We start from the raw sequence: 18,140 nt of genomic DNA on the forward strand, positions 1-18,140 counted from the left end.
TCAAGTTAGCTAGCTATCGTCTGTCACACTGGACACAAGAGACTGTGGAGGCCTTCCGCCATAAATCCATTATTTTGCACAGTTGTAACCAGTGGCCAGCATAACAAAGAGGCCGCTTCTATTGAAATTAAGAAGCGGGTATAAGCTTTTCCAAGGACACTCAGCTAACGTTAGTGTCACCAAGCAAACTGATTTTAGAACCAGTGCATCATGTTCAGGGGTGGGGAAGAAATGGACTCGACCAACAGGATACGACACGGGGTTGAAGACCCACAACAGCCTCACCAAACAGAAAGAACCACTGGTATTGGCTGAGGAAGGAATTGTACTTGGTATGGAAAAAATTGGATTTCATATAGCTACTATATACGTATTGAGGGTAGTAACTATTTGTACTGTCACTGCAGGTATAGCTGTGGACCCACTGTCTATGACCATGCTCACCTGGGGCACATGGCAACCCACTCTCAAAGTATTTTTCAATGATAAAAAATGAAAGTATAAGATGATTTTGCTATAGAAACGGAACTTTTTCTCTGCTCATAGCTCCTAGTGAGTGAAATCAGAGGGTTTATCCAGGGTCTTTGGCATCAATGTCATCCATGTCATGGTCATTACTGACATCGATGATAAAATCATCAGGAAGAGCTTTGGAGGTAGGTTATTATACCTCCGATGCAGCCCCCTATAATTGAGATGTGTTAGGATGATTTTGATGTATTTTTTCATATTTTGATTATATTTTTGATGAATTGCAGAAAAGCATATCTCTACAGTCTGGGCAGAATGACGAGGAGGAATTCAAAAATGACAGAGCTGAAGGTGTGGGAGTATGTAATATTTGTGGGAAGAAATTTGAGTTGTAAGTGTGTATATATAGTACTTACATGCATAATAATATGTAATAATAGTCAAAAGTTTGAGATCACTTGACCTTGTTTTGAAAGAAAATCATAATTTTTGTCATTAAAAGAACATCAAATTGATCAGAAATACAGTGTAGACAATGTTAATGTTGTAAATGGATATTGTAGATGGAAACGATAAAAAAAAAAAAAGGAATATCTACAGTGTGGTCAAAAGTTTTGAGAATTACACAAATACTAATTTTCACAAAGTCTGCTGCTCAGTTTTGATGATGGCAATTTGCATATACTCCAGAATGTAATGAAGAGTGATCAGATGAATTGCAATTAATTGCAAAGTCCTTTTGCCAAGAACTTAATCCCCAAAAAAATTTCCACTGCATTTCAGCCCCGCCACAAAAGGACCAGCTGCCATCACGCATTCTCTCGTTAACACGGTGAGTGTTGACGGACTGGAGATACTCTGTCATGCTGATTGAGTTAGAATAACAGACTGGAAGCTTTAAAAGGAGGGTGGTAACTGAAATCAACTTAACAGGAAGAAGACTCGGGATGTTGAAGGAGAGTTGCAAAGAAAAATATATCCAGATTCGGCCAATAAAAAGAAAATAAGGATGGGCAGTTTGAGATATGGCTTTTTTCTTTTGCAACTTGCCTAGAACAGCATCCGGAGCGCTTCACTGTTGACGTTGAGACTGGTGTTTTCGGGTACTATTTAATGAAGTGCCAGTTGAGGACCGGAGGGGCCTGTTTCTCAAACTAGACACTCTAAGTATTTGTCCTCTTGCTCAGTTGTGACCGAGGCCCCCACATTCTGGTTAGAGCCAGTTTGGCTGTTTGTGAGGGGGAGTAACGAGATCTTCTTTTTCTTGGCAATTTCTCGCATGGAGTAGCCTTCATTTCTCAGAACAAGAATAGATGACGAAGTTTCAGAAGAAAGTTATTTGTTTCTGGCCATTTTTAGCCTGTAATCGAACCCACAATTGCTGATGCTCCAGATACTCAACTAGTCTCAAGAAGGCCAATTTGATTGCTTATTTAATCAGCACAACAGTTTTCAGCTATGCTAACATAATTGAAAAGGTTTTCTAATGATCAATTAGGCTTTTAAAATGATAACTTGGATTAGCAAACACAACGGACACTGGAACACAGGACTGATGGTTGCTGATAATCGGCTTTGTACGCCTATGTAGATATTCCATTAAAAATCAAACGCTTCCAGCTAAAATAGCCATTTAAACATTAACAAGTCTACACTGTATTTGATCAATTGATGTTATTTTAATGGAAAAAAAAATGCTTTTTTTAGAAAACAAGACATTTCTAAGTGACACCAAACTTTTGAATGGTAGTGTATATTTGATATGTTGGCAAAGATATGCATGTTTGTTATATAAGTTTTCCTCCTGCAGGTACTTGAGGGTACTGAGAATATACCAAATCGGGGACGAGGGCATCATCAGAAATGAACACGCATGCAAAAAACAAGAATGTAAAAGTATTGTTGATACGGCTCGCTGGTACTTTCTCAAGCCAAGATCAGTTTGCAAATAGTGAGGATGAATTCTGTGTGTTATTCTGCTGCAGGGGACGATTTGATATCAGGTATCGGGGACCGACGGCAAACTTATGGGTGTGGAGATGTAGGGAGAGCCTGGTATGGTAATACTTCAGTGTGGTATGTTTTTGTCATACTGTGACTCTTACTTCCTTTGTGTTTGGAAGACTACAGTTAAGTATGTTTTTCAAAACATAGGGAAGGCAATGATTGACTGATGATACATGTTTTTGGTAGGAACTAAGTTTTAAATACTGTTTCCTAGGGGACACAGAGAAAGGGAAGAGGGATTTTGTGTGGAAGGCATCCAAGCCGCAGGAGGCCCTCCTGGGGAGTCTCCCTGGGGCAAGGGAAGACCCGGCTGGCACACCGAATGCTCCACCAGCCAGGTGCCAACCTCATTTTACTAACCCTTAATTGAAGAATAACCCTATATTATCATTTAGGTCTAGTATAGTCCCAGATCTGTTTGTGCTGTCTTGCACAATGAAAATGACACAGGAGTTGGCAAGACGGACAGATAGATCTGGAAGCAGGCTATTTTTAGGACGCCATTATAAGTCTTTGCTTTTGTTTTAACATTCTCTGTCACAGCAAGAAATATCTACCTACGATGGTTTGTGTTATCTGGAAGAATATGCATCTTATTATACCCTGTAATGTAGGTATGAGTTACTGTATGGAGTTAAATAATCCCCCTGGTGTCGTCACTTTGGACCGAAAGATATGAGAATGCATATAGGTCAGTTTCTGAAGGTTTACTTTCACCTCTCTGGTCTCCAGCTCTGTGTTTGGAAGTCAGCTGGACATTCACTCTGGGGGGCATCGATTGGCCCCTCACCATGAGAATGAGATCGCCCAGTGTGAGGCTACACCAGGTGGCCAGTGGGGGAACTACTCTGCACTCAGGTAGGACTCACAGTCTGTGACACGGAGGTGGGGTTCAGTAGGGCACACCGTAGCAAAAACGAAAAAGGAGAGTTTTATGAAGTTATTTAGTGGAAAGATAATAAACATGACTGTGTTGTCCACTTTACATGGAAGATGCTTAATTAAGTTCATGGGTAATGATGGAGAATGGCAAAAGGAGACAATTATATTGCATTTCTACTTTTACTTTATTTTTTTATGCAGGACATTTACATCTAAAAGGAAGTGCTGAGAAAATGTCAAAGTCTTGAATAATATATAACGATAAAGGTAAAGTGTGATCTACAGACATTATTATTTTAAATAAATAAACATAAGTAAATGGTTTCAGGCTGACTATAGAAAAGGTATTGTTTTATAACAAGTGCATTTTCCAATTGAGGTAATAACATGATAACCTCACTTGTAGGATTTCTAGAATCTTACTCCGCCAATGAACTCGGATGTTCTGCCTACTGACCAAATACAGATCAGGTCTGAACCCTTTTGGTTGTTTTTATGATGGTAAAATGGTTTTAATTTTACTCAAGAGATGTTGTGCTGGGGTCATTTTTGTTGTTGTTCACAGCAACGACTACAGTGAGCAGCTTGAACGAAGGTCGGAGTCCCTGGCAACCATTACTGCCCCCACCAGATGCCCAGGCTTACATGAGGGGCCAGCTACAGTGCCAGGCTGTGCAGGAGGGGGCGCCATGGGAAAGGTAGAGCCTATATCTCCTTTCTGCTATTATATTTATATGAGTGTAGTACAGCGGAATAACAACACACACAAGTTATTCTAGTGCAGGAATCATCAGGAAGCTTCAGGAGAATCATATGAATTCAGTTGATTGAGACACTACTGCCATTTTTGTTCTCATGATGCCTTTGTAGGGTGAATATTTGCTTGCATATTTGACACAAGGGGGGTATATCGATGTTTAACTGTCATTAGTCGGGTTGAACAGTTATTTTCTACATGAAGGAAAGAAATAAACCTTACCAACCCTGGTGTCTGTGTTTTCAAGGTTAGCTGAAACCAAAGCAAACGTCGTCAGAGCACTGGCAGATGACTTTGATACGCCGAGGGCGACAATGCCATCATGAGCCTTGTTTACTATGGGAACCGCCATCTTCAGCCAATCACTAAGGTAACCTGTCGAAGATGAGAACCATGACAAACGTAGCGTGCACCTCGAGGAACAGGTTCAGGTGAAGAAAGTCAACATCTCAGCATGTCATCACACAACTAACCTGAATAAGATGTTACATAATCACAAGTCATACCTAGGGCTGTGGCGGTCACGAAATTTCATCAGCCGGGATTGTCAAGCAAATAACTGTCGGTCTCACGGAATTGACCGTTAATTAACATAAACACATTTAGCATATCCTGGCTTCCACACATAGCCTACAAGCCACTGATGTGACCTTTGGAACATCTACATTTTAAAAAGTATAATAAATGTATGTAATATAGCCTACACCTTCACAAAAAATCCATTATTTATTTTATACAGGTCTAAAGAAGCATGATATGAAGGAAATGTGTCTATTTCAGTAGAACAGAATAGCATACTCAGAGTTGTCCTTATGTTAGGTCCTGATCTGGCTAGTGCCAAATGGCTATGGGCTACACTAGTTCATTTAGCAGACAAGATTTGCTTAGAATTCCGTGGCATTATTTTATAGTATGAAGAATACAATTGAACAAAGCTGAATAAAATAGAAAGGATATTTTCTCCAAACGATTTGAGGGAGTGCGCACATGCGGCTGTTCTGTGTTGAGCGGTTAACAAAGAAATACAGTGAGGGGGAAAAAGTATTTGATCCCCTGCTGATTTTGTACGTTTTCCCACTGACAAAGACATGATCAGTCTACAATTTTAATGGTAGGTTTATTTGATCAGTGAGAGACAGAATAACAATAACAAAAAAACAGAAAAATGCATGTAAAAAATGTTATAAATTGATTTGCATTTTAATGAGGGAAATAAGTATTTGACTCCTCTGCAAAACATGACTTAGTACTTGGTGGCAAAACCCTTGTTGGCAATCACAGAGGTCAGACATTTCTTGTAGTTGGCCACCAGGTTTGCACACATCTCAGGAGGGATTTTGTCCCACTCCCTCTTTGCAGATCTTCTCCAAGTCATTAAGGTTTCGAGGCAGACGTTTGGCAACCTCGAACCTTCAGCTCCCCTCCACAGATTTTCTATGGGATTAAGGTCTGGAGATTGGCTAGGCCACTCCAGGACCTTAATGTGCTTCTTCTTGAGCCACTCCTTTGTTGCCTTGGCCGTGTGTTTTGGGTCATTGTCATGCTGGAATACCCATCCAGACCCATTTTCAATGGTGAAAGGAGGTTCTCACCCAAGATTTGACGGTACATGGCCCCGTCCACGTCCCATTGATGCGGTGAAGTTGTCCTGTCCCCTTAGCAGAAAAACACCCCCAAAGCAAATGTTTCCACCTCCATGTTTGAAGGTGGGGATGGTGTTCTTGGGATCATAGGCAGCATTCCTCCTCCTCCAAACACGGCGAGTTGAGTTGATGGCAAAGAGCCGATTTTGGTCTCATCTGACCACATCACTTTCACCCAGTTCTCCTCTGAATCATTCAGATGTTTATTGGCAAACTTCAGACGGCCCTGTATATGTGCTTTCTTGAGCAGGGGGTCGGGCGCTGCAGGATTTCAGTCCTTTACGGCGTAGTGTGTTACCAATTTTTTTCTTGGTGACTATGGTCCCAGCTGCCTTGAGATCATTGACAAGATCCTCCCTTGTAGTTCTGGGCTGATTCCTCACCGTTCTCGTGATCAGCAACCCCAGGTGAGATCTTGCATGGAGCCCAGGCAGAGGGAGATTGACAGTTATTTTGTGTTTCTTCCATTTGCGAATAATCGCACCAACTGTTGTTACCTTCTCACCAAGCTGCTTGGCGATGGTCTTGTAGCCCATTCCAGCCTTGTGTAGGTCTACAATCTTGTCCCTGACATCCTTGGAGAGCTCTTTGGTCTTGGCCATGGTGGAGAGTTTGGAATCTGATTGATTGATTGCTTCTGTGGACAGGTGTCTTTTATACAGGAAACAAGGTGAGATTAGGAGCACTCCCTTTAAGAGTGTGCTCCTAATCTCAGCTCGTTACCTGTATAAAAGATACCTGGGAGCCAGAAATCTTTCTGATTGAGAGGGTCAAAACTTATTTCCCTCATTAAAATGCAAATCAATTTATAACATTTTTTGACATGCGCTTTTTCTGGATTTTTTTGTTGTTATTCTGTCTCTCACTGTTCAAATAAACCTGCCATTAAAATTATAGACTGATTATGTCTTTGTCAGTGGGCAAACGTACAAAATCAGCAGGGGATCAAATACTTTTTTCCCTCACTGTATGTATTCCTATATGATTAATTTAGAGTTATTAATGTAATTTTAGTTGTTCTACAAACGTTGGGCTAAATGTTTTGATTTTTAATACATTGTAAGGCTGCATGATGCGACTCTGATGATTTGAAAAAAGTTGCTTGAAAGGCATGAGCTCTGCTTTGTTTTTTGCGCAGGCTGTACACACTACACCATTCACAATTTGACAAGCAACTAGAAGTTCACGGCGGCATCCCCATTTGTGTGGCTGTAATGCATATTGAAGATATTGGAAGTACTGTCCACATTTACTTTTCATCAGCCAACAAGATGAGTAGGCCTGTCAATCTACTATCCACCATAGTACAAAGGTCGACCTATTCTATTCTGTGCGAGAAATAAATATTCCAAACATAGTCTGGGACAGTTGTGGGATGCTATAGATCCCAAATTAATCCAAACATTTTTTACGCAATGTGGCTGACGCAACAGATCAGAACGTTTAGCTTAAAATGTTAATAAACTATTAGGCTATTTCTTCACATTATAAGCGCAGCAATGCGCACATGGTAGTAGGCTATAAGCGCGAATGTTCCATTAGCGGAAAACACCATTATCAAAAGTGACCGCAATTTATGCATGTAATGCTTTTATTATAAAGGTGCATTTTTATGGTGAATATTATCTTCCCCAAACTTGAAACTCACGCGATGTCTATGTATGCCAGTTAAGCAATACACCCCTTGTAAAGCGGATTAATGTGCTTAATAAAGTAAAAAATATTTGGCCACTTTAGTTGTGATATAAACCTTATTAAAACATATAGGCCTATGGGCTAGACTATGATTTGAAAAAGTCGAGAGAGAAAAAAAAGGCATTGTTTCTTATGCTGGGCATCATTCACAAGTGATAGGCTAATATTGCCACCCATCAGACTATTCTTGATTTAATCATGTCTTTACGTATACTAAATAATATGTGTGAAATTTGTTTTGATTTAGAATGGACCATTATCATACCCCTGAATCGAAACGGGCAGCGGGAAAAAAACATGTAATCTATGCACTTAAATAGCGAATGGAGGACGCTTTTCCCCGTGGTTTATTTTCATGCCAGCCAGGTAGGCTATACTCCTGTTGTAAATATACGCAATGTGCTTAATATTAGGAAAGTTGAAAAATAAATATAGTAGGCCTAGCCTATAGAAAGCTGATCCTCCTCTTTTTAGTAGAGGCCAACACACTGTTTTCTCGCGCAGTTGCATAGCCTACTGAAATGTTGCGCAACATGAGCTCATGGGCTCTCATTAAGTATTTGATTAGATTTTCGAATACATTTGTATTGATGTCAGAGTGATTAGAGGGACGATAGCGTGCTGAGTACCAGGCAGTTAGCAAGTTTGGTAGGCTACTAATGACCATCAGCAGCATCATAGCTTGGAGAAGCCTAATTACCGTGACTAAACGGTCACGTGGAATTTGACAGCCTTCATGACTCGTGACCGCCAGTGTGGCGGTAATACGGTCACCGCAACAGCCCTAGTCATACCTTCACACATTGCATTGAATTGATAAAAGATGACACAATTTCTCATGGAGATTTTCCTGTGTTTCATAAGGGGATGGCTTGTACTGTATGGTGGTTCATTGTTCCTTATTGTGCCTTGTCTGGATTAGCCTGACGGATCACCAAGGACCCCAGCTGTGTTTGGGGCCATCCTCGCCTACATCAGGGAAACCTTTGAGGTCCTGGGGGGTCGACCTGCTAGACAGAAAGGTCAGAGATTAAAGTTCATAGTTAACACATAGCTGACTGACATTATGACAACACCATGACAACACAATAGGAGTGTATCACCTCAAATACTCAGCGCAGCACCAAGGCCGGGGTTCAATCCGATCGGGCTTTGCACCTTTTTATAGGCAATGTTCCCTCGTTCGCGGAGACTGTATTCACAGTAAACGCTGCATATGTCGGCTCAATCAGAAATCGACTTTAAAACCTCTTAAGGATCGGACCCTTTTTTTCAATTTTCGGCTAAAATGACATACACAAATCTAACTGCCTGTAGCTTAGGACCTGAAGCAAGGATATGCATATCCTTGATATCATTTGAAATGAAACACTTTGAAGTTTGTGGAAATGTGAAATTTAATGTAGGAGAATATAACACACACATTAGATCTGGTAAAAGATAATACAAACAAAAACACTTTTTTTTTCATCTTTGAAATGCAATAGAAAGGCCAGACAGTGATGTAGGATTCTAGATGTAATTGAGATGTTGTCCAACAGATGGCAGCAGTGTGTGTGCAAAGTTTCAGACTGATCCAGTGAATAATTACATCACTACACAATATTTTGTATGAAGTCTGCCAGGAGTTTTTCCCAAATGTGCCGAATTGGTTTTCAAGTACATAACTATAGAGAACATACAAAAAATGCTATGGTAATACAAAATGTAACTTTGCACACTCCAAGGAATGTCATAAATGATGGATCATTTAGCTTCCCTACAGAAAAGACACTAACCTTCACACATCTAGATGGCCGGGCGGGGTGGGTGTGGAGTCAAACAAAATTACACTACATTTCTATCTCTGGGACCCTCAGGATGACAAATCAGAGCAAGATTACTGAATGTAAGTACATTATTTACCTTCAGAGGTGAATGTACCAAACCAGTTGCCGTGATAAGTGTTTTGTTGTTGTGCACTATCCTCAAACAATAGCATGGTCTTTTTAGCTGTAATAGCTACTGTAAATTGGACACTGCAGTTAGATTAACAAGAATTTAAGCTTTCTGCCCATATAAGATATTTATATGTCCTGGAAAGTTGGCTGTTGTTTACAACACCATTTTAGTCACATATCGCATATTGAGCAACAACCGTCGATTCGATTCCCTAGAGGTTAAATATCAAGAAGCACTATTACGCGGATCTACCACTTGATTGGATTGAATCCGGCCTTATTTCAGTGCAACATATGATTGTGTACATTGTGTGTCTGCACCATTTTAATGGTAAATGTCCATAAACGATTGCCACCATCTCATTGAAGTAAATGCCAGCTCTATTGGTAGTATGGGGTAGTATGTTGTCTTTTTGATGCAAGTGACACTTTTCTTCTGTGGTTAAAATGGCACCTATTATGGGCCTAAAATCAGGTTAATTATAACCATTTTACGTTACTTTTGACATACTTTAGTCATTTAGCAGACGCTTTTATCCAGAGCATACATTTTCATACTGGTCCCCCGTGGGAATCCAAGCCACAACCCTGGCGTTGCAACCGCCATGCATGACCAACTGAGCCATAAGGGACCATAACCCTAACTGGTTTACTTGTTCCCATATCTCACTTCTCTTCATCTTCAGGAGGCTCATTCTGTAGATTCTTCGGGGACCCTAGAGAACGTGGTGGAGCAGTTGGCTCGTTTCCGTAGCGACGTGCGGGCCTTCGCTTTGTCCGTGGAAGACACGCCCCCTGGAGAGCCCGTCCCTGCCAGTCAAAGACCACGCTCAGAAAGGTTACCCCTACTCAAGGCCTGCGACACCCTGCGGAAAGACCTTGCACCTTTGGGAGTGCACATAAGGGTTAGTGTGTGTAGGTCGGTGGAGGCTCCTCAAAGGAGGAAGACCATCCTACTCAGTGAATTTCATAAAAATAGTGAAACATTAAGAAAGTTATCCTTTTTAGATAAAACTATACTAAATATATTTACACCAAATAGCTGATTAAAACACACTGTTTTGCAATTAAGGTCTACAGTAGCCTCAACAGCACTCTCTCGGGTAGCACCATGGTGTAGCCGGAGGACAGCTATTTTCAGTCCTCCTCTGGGTACATTGACTTCAATACAAAACCTAGGAGGCTCATGGTTCTCACCCCCTTCCATAGACTTACACAGTAATTATGACGACATATCAGAGCTCTTGCAACATGAACTGACATGTTATCCTACCAATCAAAGAAGTGTGGACATTTACAAGCGAAAGTGAACAAGAGAAATTGTGCTAATTTTGTTAGCATTTTGGTAATAGACGCCCAATGTTCTTTTTGCATTTTTAGCGCCCCCTTGCATGCTAAGCTTGTGATAACGTAAATCCCGGAATGGAAATCTAGATAACGCCCAAGCTTACTGTACTGCGTGATTGTAGCGGGTTTACTAACGTGTTACTTCTAGTAGCTATGTTGACTGACATTAGCTAATATGGTGACAATGATGTAGCGGTTAGCGGGTATGTTATGAAAGTTTGTCTTGGAGTTTTTTTTGCTGTGTCACAGACAGCTGTTGTGCACTGAAGTCCACAAGCAAAGAGGAAAGGTGAGAGAAGGAGAGCTCATAGATGCGAGAAGGAATTATACATCGAGCAAAGTGATGATGCTGTTTGTATGTGGCTGCTATGAAAGTGAAGTGTGTGTGGGTGATCGGGGTGTATTCGTTCTGCCGATTCTGTTGCAAAACATTTCTTAAACGTAAGTAAAGACCGACCGACAATAAACTCTTGTTTTGGTTGCAAAACGGAACAACTGTTTGGACTAATGATTACAACCTAGATCAGCTAGGTGCAGGCAAGAGTGTGCGATACATTATTGAATGTGTCACTGTCACCTTTGTCGCTCAACCTCCTATGCACCTACGTTAATACGTTATAAACTTACATACAGTACCTTCGGAAAGTATTCAGACCCCTTGACTTTTTCCACACTTTGTTAGGTTACAGCCTTATTCTAAAATTGATTAAATTGTTTTTTTCCCTCATCAATTTACACACAATACCCCATAATGACAAAGCAAAAACAGGTTTTTAGAAATGTTTGCATTTAAATAAGTATTCAGACCCTTTACTCAGTCCTTTGTTGAAGTACCTATGGCAGCGATTACAGCTTCGAGTCTTCTTGGGTATGATGCTAGAAGCTTGGCACACCTGTATTTGGGGAGTTTCTCCCATTCTTCTCTGCAGATCCTCTCAAGCTCTGTCAGGTTGGATGGGGAGCGTCGCTGCACAGCTATTTTCAGGTCTCTCCAGAGATGTTACATCGGGTTCAAGTCCGGGCTCTTGCTGGGCCACTCAAGGACATTCAGAGACTTGTTCTTCGCCCCAGTCTGAGGTCCTGAGCAGCTTTGGAGCAGGTTTTCATCAAGGATCTCTCTGTACTTTGCTCCGTTCATCTTTTGCGTCGATCCTGACTAGTCTACCAGTCCATGCCCCTGAAAAACATCCCCACAGCATGATGCTGCCACCACCATGCTTCACCGTAGGGATGGTGCCAGGTTTCCTCCAGACCTGACGCTTGGCATTCAGCCCAAAGAGTTCAATCTTATTTCTCATGGTCTGAGAGTCTTTAGGTGCCTTTGGCAAACTCCAAGCGGGCTGTCATGTGCCTTTTACTGAGGAGTGGCTTCTGTCTGGTCACTCTACCATAAACGCCTGATTGGTGGAGTGCTGCAGAGATGGTTATCCTTCTGGAAGGTTCTCCCATCTCCACAGAGGAACTCTAGAGCTCTGTCAGAGTGACCATCAGGTTCTTGGTCACCTCCCTGACTAAGGCCCTCCTCCCCCAATTGCTCAGTTTGGCCAGACGGCCAGCTCTAGGAATAGTCTTGGCGGTTCCAGACTTCTTCCATTTAAGAATGGAGGCCACTGTGTTCTTGGGGACCTTCATTGCTGCATAAATTTTTTTGTACCCTTCCCCAGATCTGTGACTCAACAAAATCCTGTCTCGGAGCTCTACGGACAATTCCTTCGACCTCATGGCTAGGTTTTTGCTCTGACATGCACTGTCAACTGTGGGGCCTTTATATAGGCAGGTGTGTGCCTTTCCAAATCATGTCCAATCAATTGAATTTACCACAGGTGGACTCCAATCAAGTTCTAGAAACATCTCAAGGATGATCAATGGAAACCAGATGAGCTCAATTTCGAGTCTCATAGCAAAGGGTCTGAATACTTATGCAAATAAGGTATCTTTTTTTATTTGTAATACATTTGCAAAAATGTCTAAAAACCGGTTTTCGCTTTGTCATTATGGGGTATTGTGTGTAGATTGCTGAGGATGTTATTCTTTTTTTTTTTAATAAGGCTGTAACGTAACAAAATATGGAAAAAGTCAAGGGGTCTGAATGTTTTCCGAAGGCTAGGTTGTAGCAACCTCATGATGGGTATAAGGCAAATTTGAGTATCATGTTGTAGCCTAAACCTATCGATGTTACATTGAGCTGTTTGAATGGAATGTGAATGACAATCATCCAATATGCTGTAATAGAAATATGGCCATGCTCGTAAAAAAAGGAGCATTTAATAGTCAGAGTTCCTTTAGGCAAGTAATATTTGATTGAAAAAAACAAAACATTTAACACTTGAAATATTTTTCCTCAAAGGTTGCAGCATAGGATAAAACTAACCCAAGTAGTGGGCGGGAGGTAGTTTAGTGGTTAAGAGCATTGTGCCAGTAACCGAAAGGTCGCTGGTTCTAATCCCCGAGCCGACTAGGTGAAAAATCTGTCTGTGCCCTTGAGAAAGGCACTTAACCCTAATTGCTCCTGTAAGTCGCTCTGGATAAGAGCGTCTGCTAAATTACTAAAATGTAAAACATTTAAACACTTGGATACTTTATGCCATCTAGTGTCCAAAAATACATCCTGCATCAATGAAGCACATTCATCTAATAAAGCCTTATTATACATTAAATTAACATATTTAGCTATGTACTGATATTGCAAAATAAACCATACTGTTATAGCTTGCTTGGAAGACGTGAGTGTTTGTAGTATGAAGAGGTCTAACTGGGTGACATTCCTTCATCATATTACTCAAATTGTTCTTTTTTCTGGATTCAGGACAGAGGCCCCAACTCCACGTGGGAGATTTCTCAGAAGAGGTCAGCTGGCCAGGACAAGGAAAAGTAGAACAGAATTGCGAACAGAATGTGCTTAGATTTCGAATTTTGTATGTCCTGGTTTGGATGAAGATTGAGGACTACCACAAAGACTGAGAGACATGGAATTGTCGGTTGGAGCTGCTATTATGTTGTTGACGATTTACTCAAGACTTTGGAAGGATTGGTATAATGGAGTTTCAGTCATAGGGCAGGTTGGACTATGACACTGGCAATGGATATGATACGATCACATTGTTTTCTTAAATGGACATTCAAGTCATCATAAATGATACTGAGGTCTGCAGAAAGTTCTTGATAGAATTGTGTGTTAACTATTGTGTTCATGTAAAATATTTTTCACCTTAAGCTATTTGATTCAAAGTACAATGTATTTCAGGGGAATGACTATCAAATATGTACATATTTTTAAATCAGAATTGTCACATTATTCCTGTGCAAAATGCCATTTAAATTATTACACACAAAATATATATATAAACGCAACATGTAAAGTGTTGGTCCCATGTTTCATGAGCTGAAGAAGAAAATTCAAGAAAAATTCCATACGCACAAAAGGCTTATTTGCTCTAAAAATGTTGTGCACAAATTTGTTTGCATCCCTGTTAGTGAGCATTTCACCTTTGCCAAGATAATCTATCCGCTTGACAGGGTTGGCGTATCAAGAGGCTGATTAAACAGCATGGTTATTACACAGGTGCACCTTGTGCTGGGGACAAAAGGCCACTTTAAAATGTGCGAGTTTTGAGGGAGTGTGTAATTGGCATGCTGACTACAGTTATGTCCACCAAAGCTTTTGCCAGATAATTGAATGTTCATTTCTCTACCATAGGTGCCCGGAATGATGGCTTTTGCCTGCTATGTTTGTTCAGTATTTGTCTTTCTGTTGTTGCTACATTATACAATTTGCTACTGATTTCATAATTAGAGGGGGTGGAAATATAGAAGTAAAAGGATGCCAACCTTTGTGATTACATTTCTCATTTTATTAATTGTTATAAAATAAAGGTCACAAGACTAAAATATACACACATGCATATATAAACGGAAAACCCTTTTTGGCTTGGTGGAGTACATTTACATTTTCCAATCAAATCTCAGTTATTTGATTGATTGATCCTGCATGCTCGTTGGCCAGATACTATAAAACGTCCAGCAGTCTTTCGCACAAGTTTCCCCAGTCGTCATTTTCTGAGTGAACTCTGAGCATTGAGCAAGCTGTGTCACAATTTCATTGATATATCCGTTCATGTAGAAACGAGTCATATGCCTTTTATTCTGCGGGGGATGCTAAATGGGTAGAAGTTGACTCACGGTTGGTTTGGTCAATCCTATGCATTCATTCGCTTTAGACCTACACATGTTCTATGCATGTCAAAACCGAAGGCCACATGACAGACTGTAACGGTAGTGAAGCTTAATTTGCGTTCTGACAATTTTATTAAACACGTTTTTAATGAAAGTCAATTGCACTTTTGAGATATTGTCGCCTGTTCGGGTAACCAGACAGAGAATGAAAAGAACCATGCCTGAAACGAAAAGGGCGAGGAGGCCCGACGTGAAACTGGTTATATTGGGGGACATGAACGTTGGAAAGACCTCCCTGTTACACAGGTACATGGATAAAAAGTTAAGTGATACCATTAGTACTGTCGGCGGTGCGTTCTACTTAAAGCAGTGGGGACCCTACAACATATCGCTTTGGGACACCGCAGGTAGGTATTTTTTATGATAAAATCTATTATTTCTATTTTCATTACTAGTATTGCACATGGGGAAAGTGCAGTGTGAATTTCTACCTTTATTTTGCATTTTTAAATGCACAGGCAGACTAATTGCAATAAATTAGGCTATACACATCATATTTGTTGACAGAACCAAGCTTCAATATATATTTTCCAAATTCACAGTAGGGTTTCAAGAAAATATTTTTGGAACTTTTATTTTATGTCTAATTTTGGGGGGGATTTGTTTTCAGTGGGGGGTGGTTAGTGCTTGACATAGTAGTTAGGCCTACTTTGCATACAGAGCTACACTGAAGATAACCTTCTCTTATCTTGAGTGACAAACCTCACTAGACCCTGCTCCTCAATCCCAAACTGGATTTTTCCATTCAATACAGCAATCAGTAGCTTTTGTGTGTGGAATACCTACAGCATAATGAAAATGGGTATATATGGTAAAAGTTTATGTCTGCCCATGTGTATATCTCTGTTGGTTTATGTCTGTTCTTACTGTATTGTAGAGTGACCCTGCGTTCATAAACACGTATATTGACTCCCCCAAGGGAGATCGGTGTCTTGGAGCAGTTGACAGCGTGCAGGTCTTTCGACCAGAAGGGTTGAGGGTTCGCAGACCACCTTGGACAAGCATAATCTCCCTTCTTGTTTCATTACACTATGTAACCATCTAAACATGCTTAATGTTTCACTACCAGGTCGGGAGCAGTTCCACGGGCTCGGCTCCATGTACTGCCGGGCGCGTCCGCTGTCATCCTCACCTACGACGTGACCAACTGGCAGAGCCTGGCCGAGCTGGAGGAGCGCTTCCTGTCTCTCACCGACACGGCCAATCATGACTGCATCTACGCCGTGGTGGGTAACAAGGCTGACCTTACTGGACCCCCAATGAAGAAGAAGACTATGAGGGGGGTTGCCCCATCCACAAACCGCACTATACCTGCCACCTCACCCCTCCAGTCTCCCCCACTACGGGCTCCCCCGTGGCCAACCGAGAGGTTCGAAAGGAGGACGCCGTGGCACTCTACCAGCGTATCCTCCGGTACAAGGTGCTGGATGAGCGTTCTTGGCCACCTGCAGAGAAGATGTGCTTTGAGACGAGCGCCAAGACGGGTGCCAACGTGGACGTGTTATTCGAGACGCTGTTCGACATGGTGCTGCCGTCCATCCTGAGGATGAGGTCGGAGAGCGAGGCCTCACCCACCGTAGACCTGGAGGACTATGGGCCGGTGTCCAGCAAGCAGACCAAGGGGGGCTGCTGCTGAACGGAGTAGGGTGAAGTTGCCCCAAGACACTGATCTTGGGTCTATTTTGCATTTTCCCCACAAATGGGTAAGGTTAGGATTGGGGGAGGGGAAACTGATCCTAGATCTGTACCTTGGGGAAAGTTTACCCCAGAGGTCCCTCCCCTCTGACCATCTCCTCCAATAGGTTTTGAGATGGAGCGAGGACTATGTAATTGAGAATCTCCCCTTGGGGTTGGGGGTTGGTTTTCACAGACACACACACACACACACGTATGTACACCCACATAGTTTCTACTTTAATACAGAGGGATTCCTCATCAAGTGAGCTCAACTGTTCAGCACGGCCGGATGACCAAACAGGCACTCTGGGCACGTGCCCCGGGGCCCCCAACCCATGTTTTTGTTGCTTATGATACCAAAATGTGTAGAATTGTAGGAAATTAACTTTAAAACTACAAAATTCTCTTATCCTCATGGCAAAATGTGAACAAAATGAGATGAGCTATAAAATACCAAAAAATAATCTCTGCCCAATGGCAAAAGTGTAGAATTGCAGGAAATGTAAAACTGTATATGTCACATATTCTCTTAGCCTCATGACAAAATTCGTAGAATAGCATTATAAAACTTTATCTTTGTTTACAATCTGCCTAAATTAAACACATTCTACCTCAATAATGGTTATTGAATTTCAGCTTTCTGTGAATAACATGGTTTTTAATTTTGAAGGCACGATGTTGTTATTCTACATAATGGTGTAGAATGCTACCACCAGGGGGTAGTGTAGGGACTGTTTTTAGTGAGCTCCCATTGAATATGGAGGACTAAGAATATGGCCAAAGAACCAAAAGATCCTCTTTACCCCCAAGACATTCTGTTGCCACCTTGATTAAGAAATAGAACAGAATTAATGTACTGGTGAGACCGAGTGACTGATGAGATTTCAAACTACTGTCCTTCATTTAACCAACATTTTCACACATACGCTTCTCAATAATGTTCTTAGAGCATTTTGATTCTCTGGGAATTTAGAACGTAAACATTTTGATATGTTCAGAATCCCAACGAGGGCTGTAACTTGTTATTGGGGCCACTTTACTCACCTGTCACCTTAGACATTGGAACAAGTGTTCTAGTAAGAGGTTTACGTGGCCGAGTGTCTGTCTAAAACTGTGCCATGGATATGATGGTGTTTGTTTCAGTGTCTTGAGCCGATTAAACTAAGCTCCCTACCTGACAATCTGGGGCGGACTGGGACCAAAAACAAACAACACTGTGAAGCATTTATTTGGGCTGCAATCTGAGGTGCAGTTAACGCTATTAAACGTATCCTCTGCAGCAGAGGTAACTCTGGGTCTTCCTTTCCTAAAGGAGGATTTTTAAGCCTTGAGACAATTGAGACATGGATTGTGTATGTGTGCCATTCAGAGGGTGACTGGGCAAGACAAAATATTTAAGTGCCTTTGAACAGGGTATGGTAGGTAGTACGCACCGGTTGTGTCAAGAACTGCAACTCTGCTGGGTTTTTCAGCCTCAACAGTGGTCCA

General features: G+C 41.4%; 1 protein-coding gene and 1 pseudogene across 3 annotated transcripts; both read left to right on the forward strand.

Moving 5' to 3' along the window:
• Nucleotides 1-4,462: 4,462 nt before the first annotated feature.
• Nucleotides 4,463-14,144, forward strand: LOC123484484 (probable cysteine--tRNA ligase, mitochondrial). Of its 3 annotated transcripts, none has more exons than XR_006658548.1 (4): nucleotides 4,463-4,487; nucleotides 8,378-8,477; nucleotides 10,082-10,300; nucleotides 13,549-14,144. XR_006658548.1 is itself a non-coding variant. In XM_045214873.1 (4 exons), the coding sequence occupies exons 1-4, from the start codon at nucleotides 7,811-7,813 to the stop codon at nucleotides 13,615-13,617; spliced, it is 399 nt and encodes a 132-aa protein (XP_045070808.1). In that variant the 5' UTR covers nucleotides 7,696-7,810; the 3' UTR covers nucleotides 13,618-14,144. The 3 variants fall into 3 exon arrangements, 1 of the variants encoding a protein (XP_045070808.1); XM_045214873.1 differs by lacking the exon at nucleotides 4,463-4,487 and adding an exon at nucleotides 7,696-7,821; XR_006658549.1 differs by lacking the exons at nucleotides 4,463-4,487; nucleotides 8,378-8,477 and adding an exon at nucleotides 9,260-9,343.
• Nucleotides 14,145-14,457: 313 nt separating this feature from the next.
• LOC121558761 lies at nucleotides 14,458-16,745 on the forward strand (annotated as a pseudogene).
• The last annotated feature ends 1,395 nt before the right edge of the window (nucleotides 16,746-18,140 follow it).

Source organism: Coregonus clupeaformis, unplaced genomic scaffold (genome assembly GCF_020615455.1).
Source record: "Coregonus clupeaformis isolate EN_2021a unplaced genomic scaffold, ASM2061545v1 scaf0330, whole genome shotgun sequence".
In the NCBI taxonomy this organism is placed as follows: Eukaryota; Metazoa; Chordata; class Actinopteri; order Salmoniformes; family Salmonidae; genus Coregonus; species Coregonus clupeaformis.

Bases quoted from the DNA above. Each gene is read 5' to 3' on its own strand.
- LOC123484484 (XM_045214873.1), top strand. The intron at 8,478-10,081 runs GTCAGAGATTAA...CTTCATCTTCAG, and splicing joins TCGACCTGCTAGACAGAAAG to GAGGCTCATTCTGTAGATTC. The intron at 10,301-13,548 runs GTTAGTGTGTGT...TTCTGGATTCAG, and splicing joins CTTTGGGAGTGCACATAAGG to GACAGAGGCCCCAACTCCAC.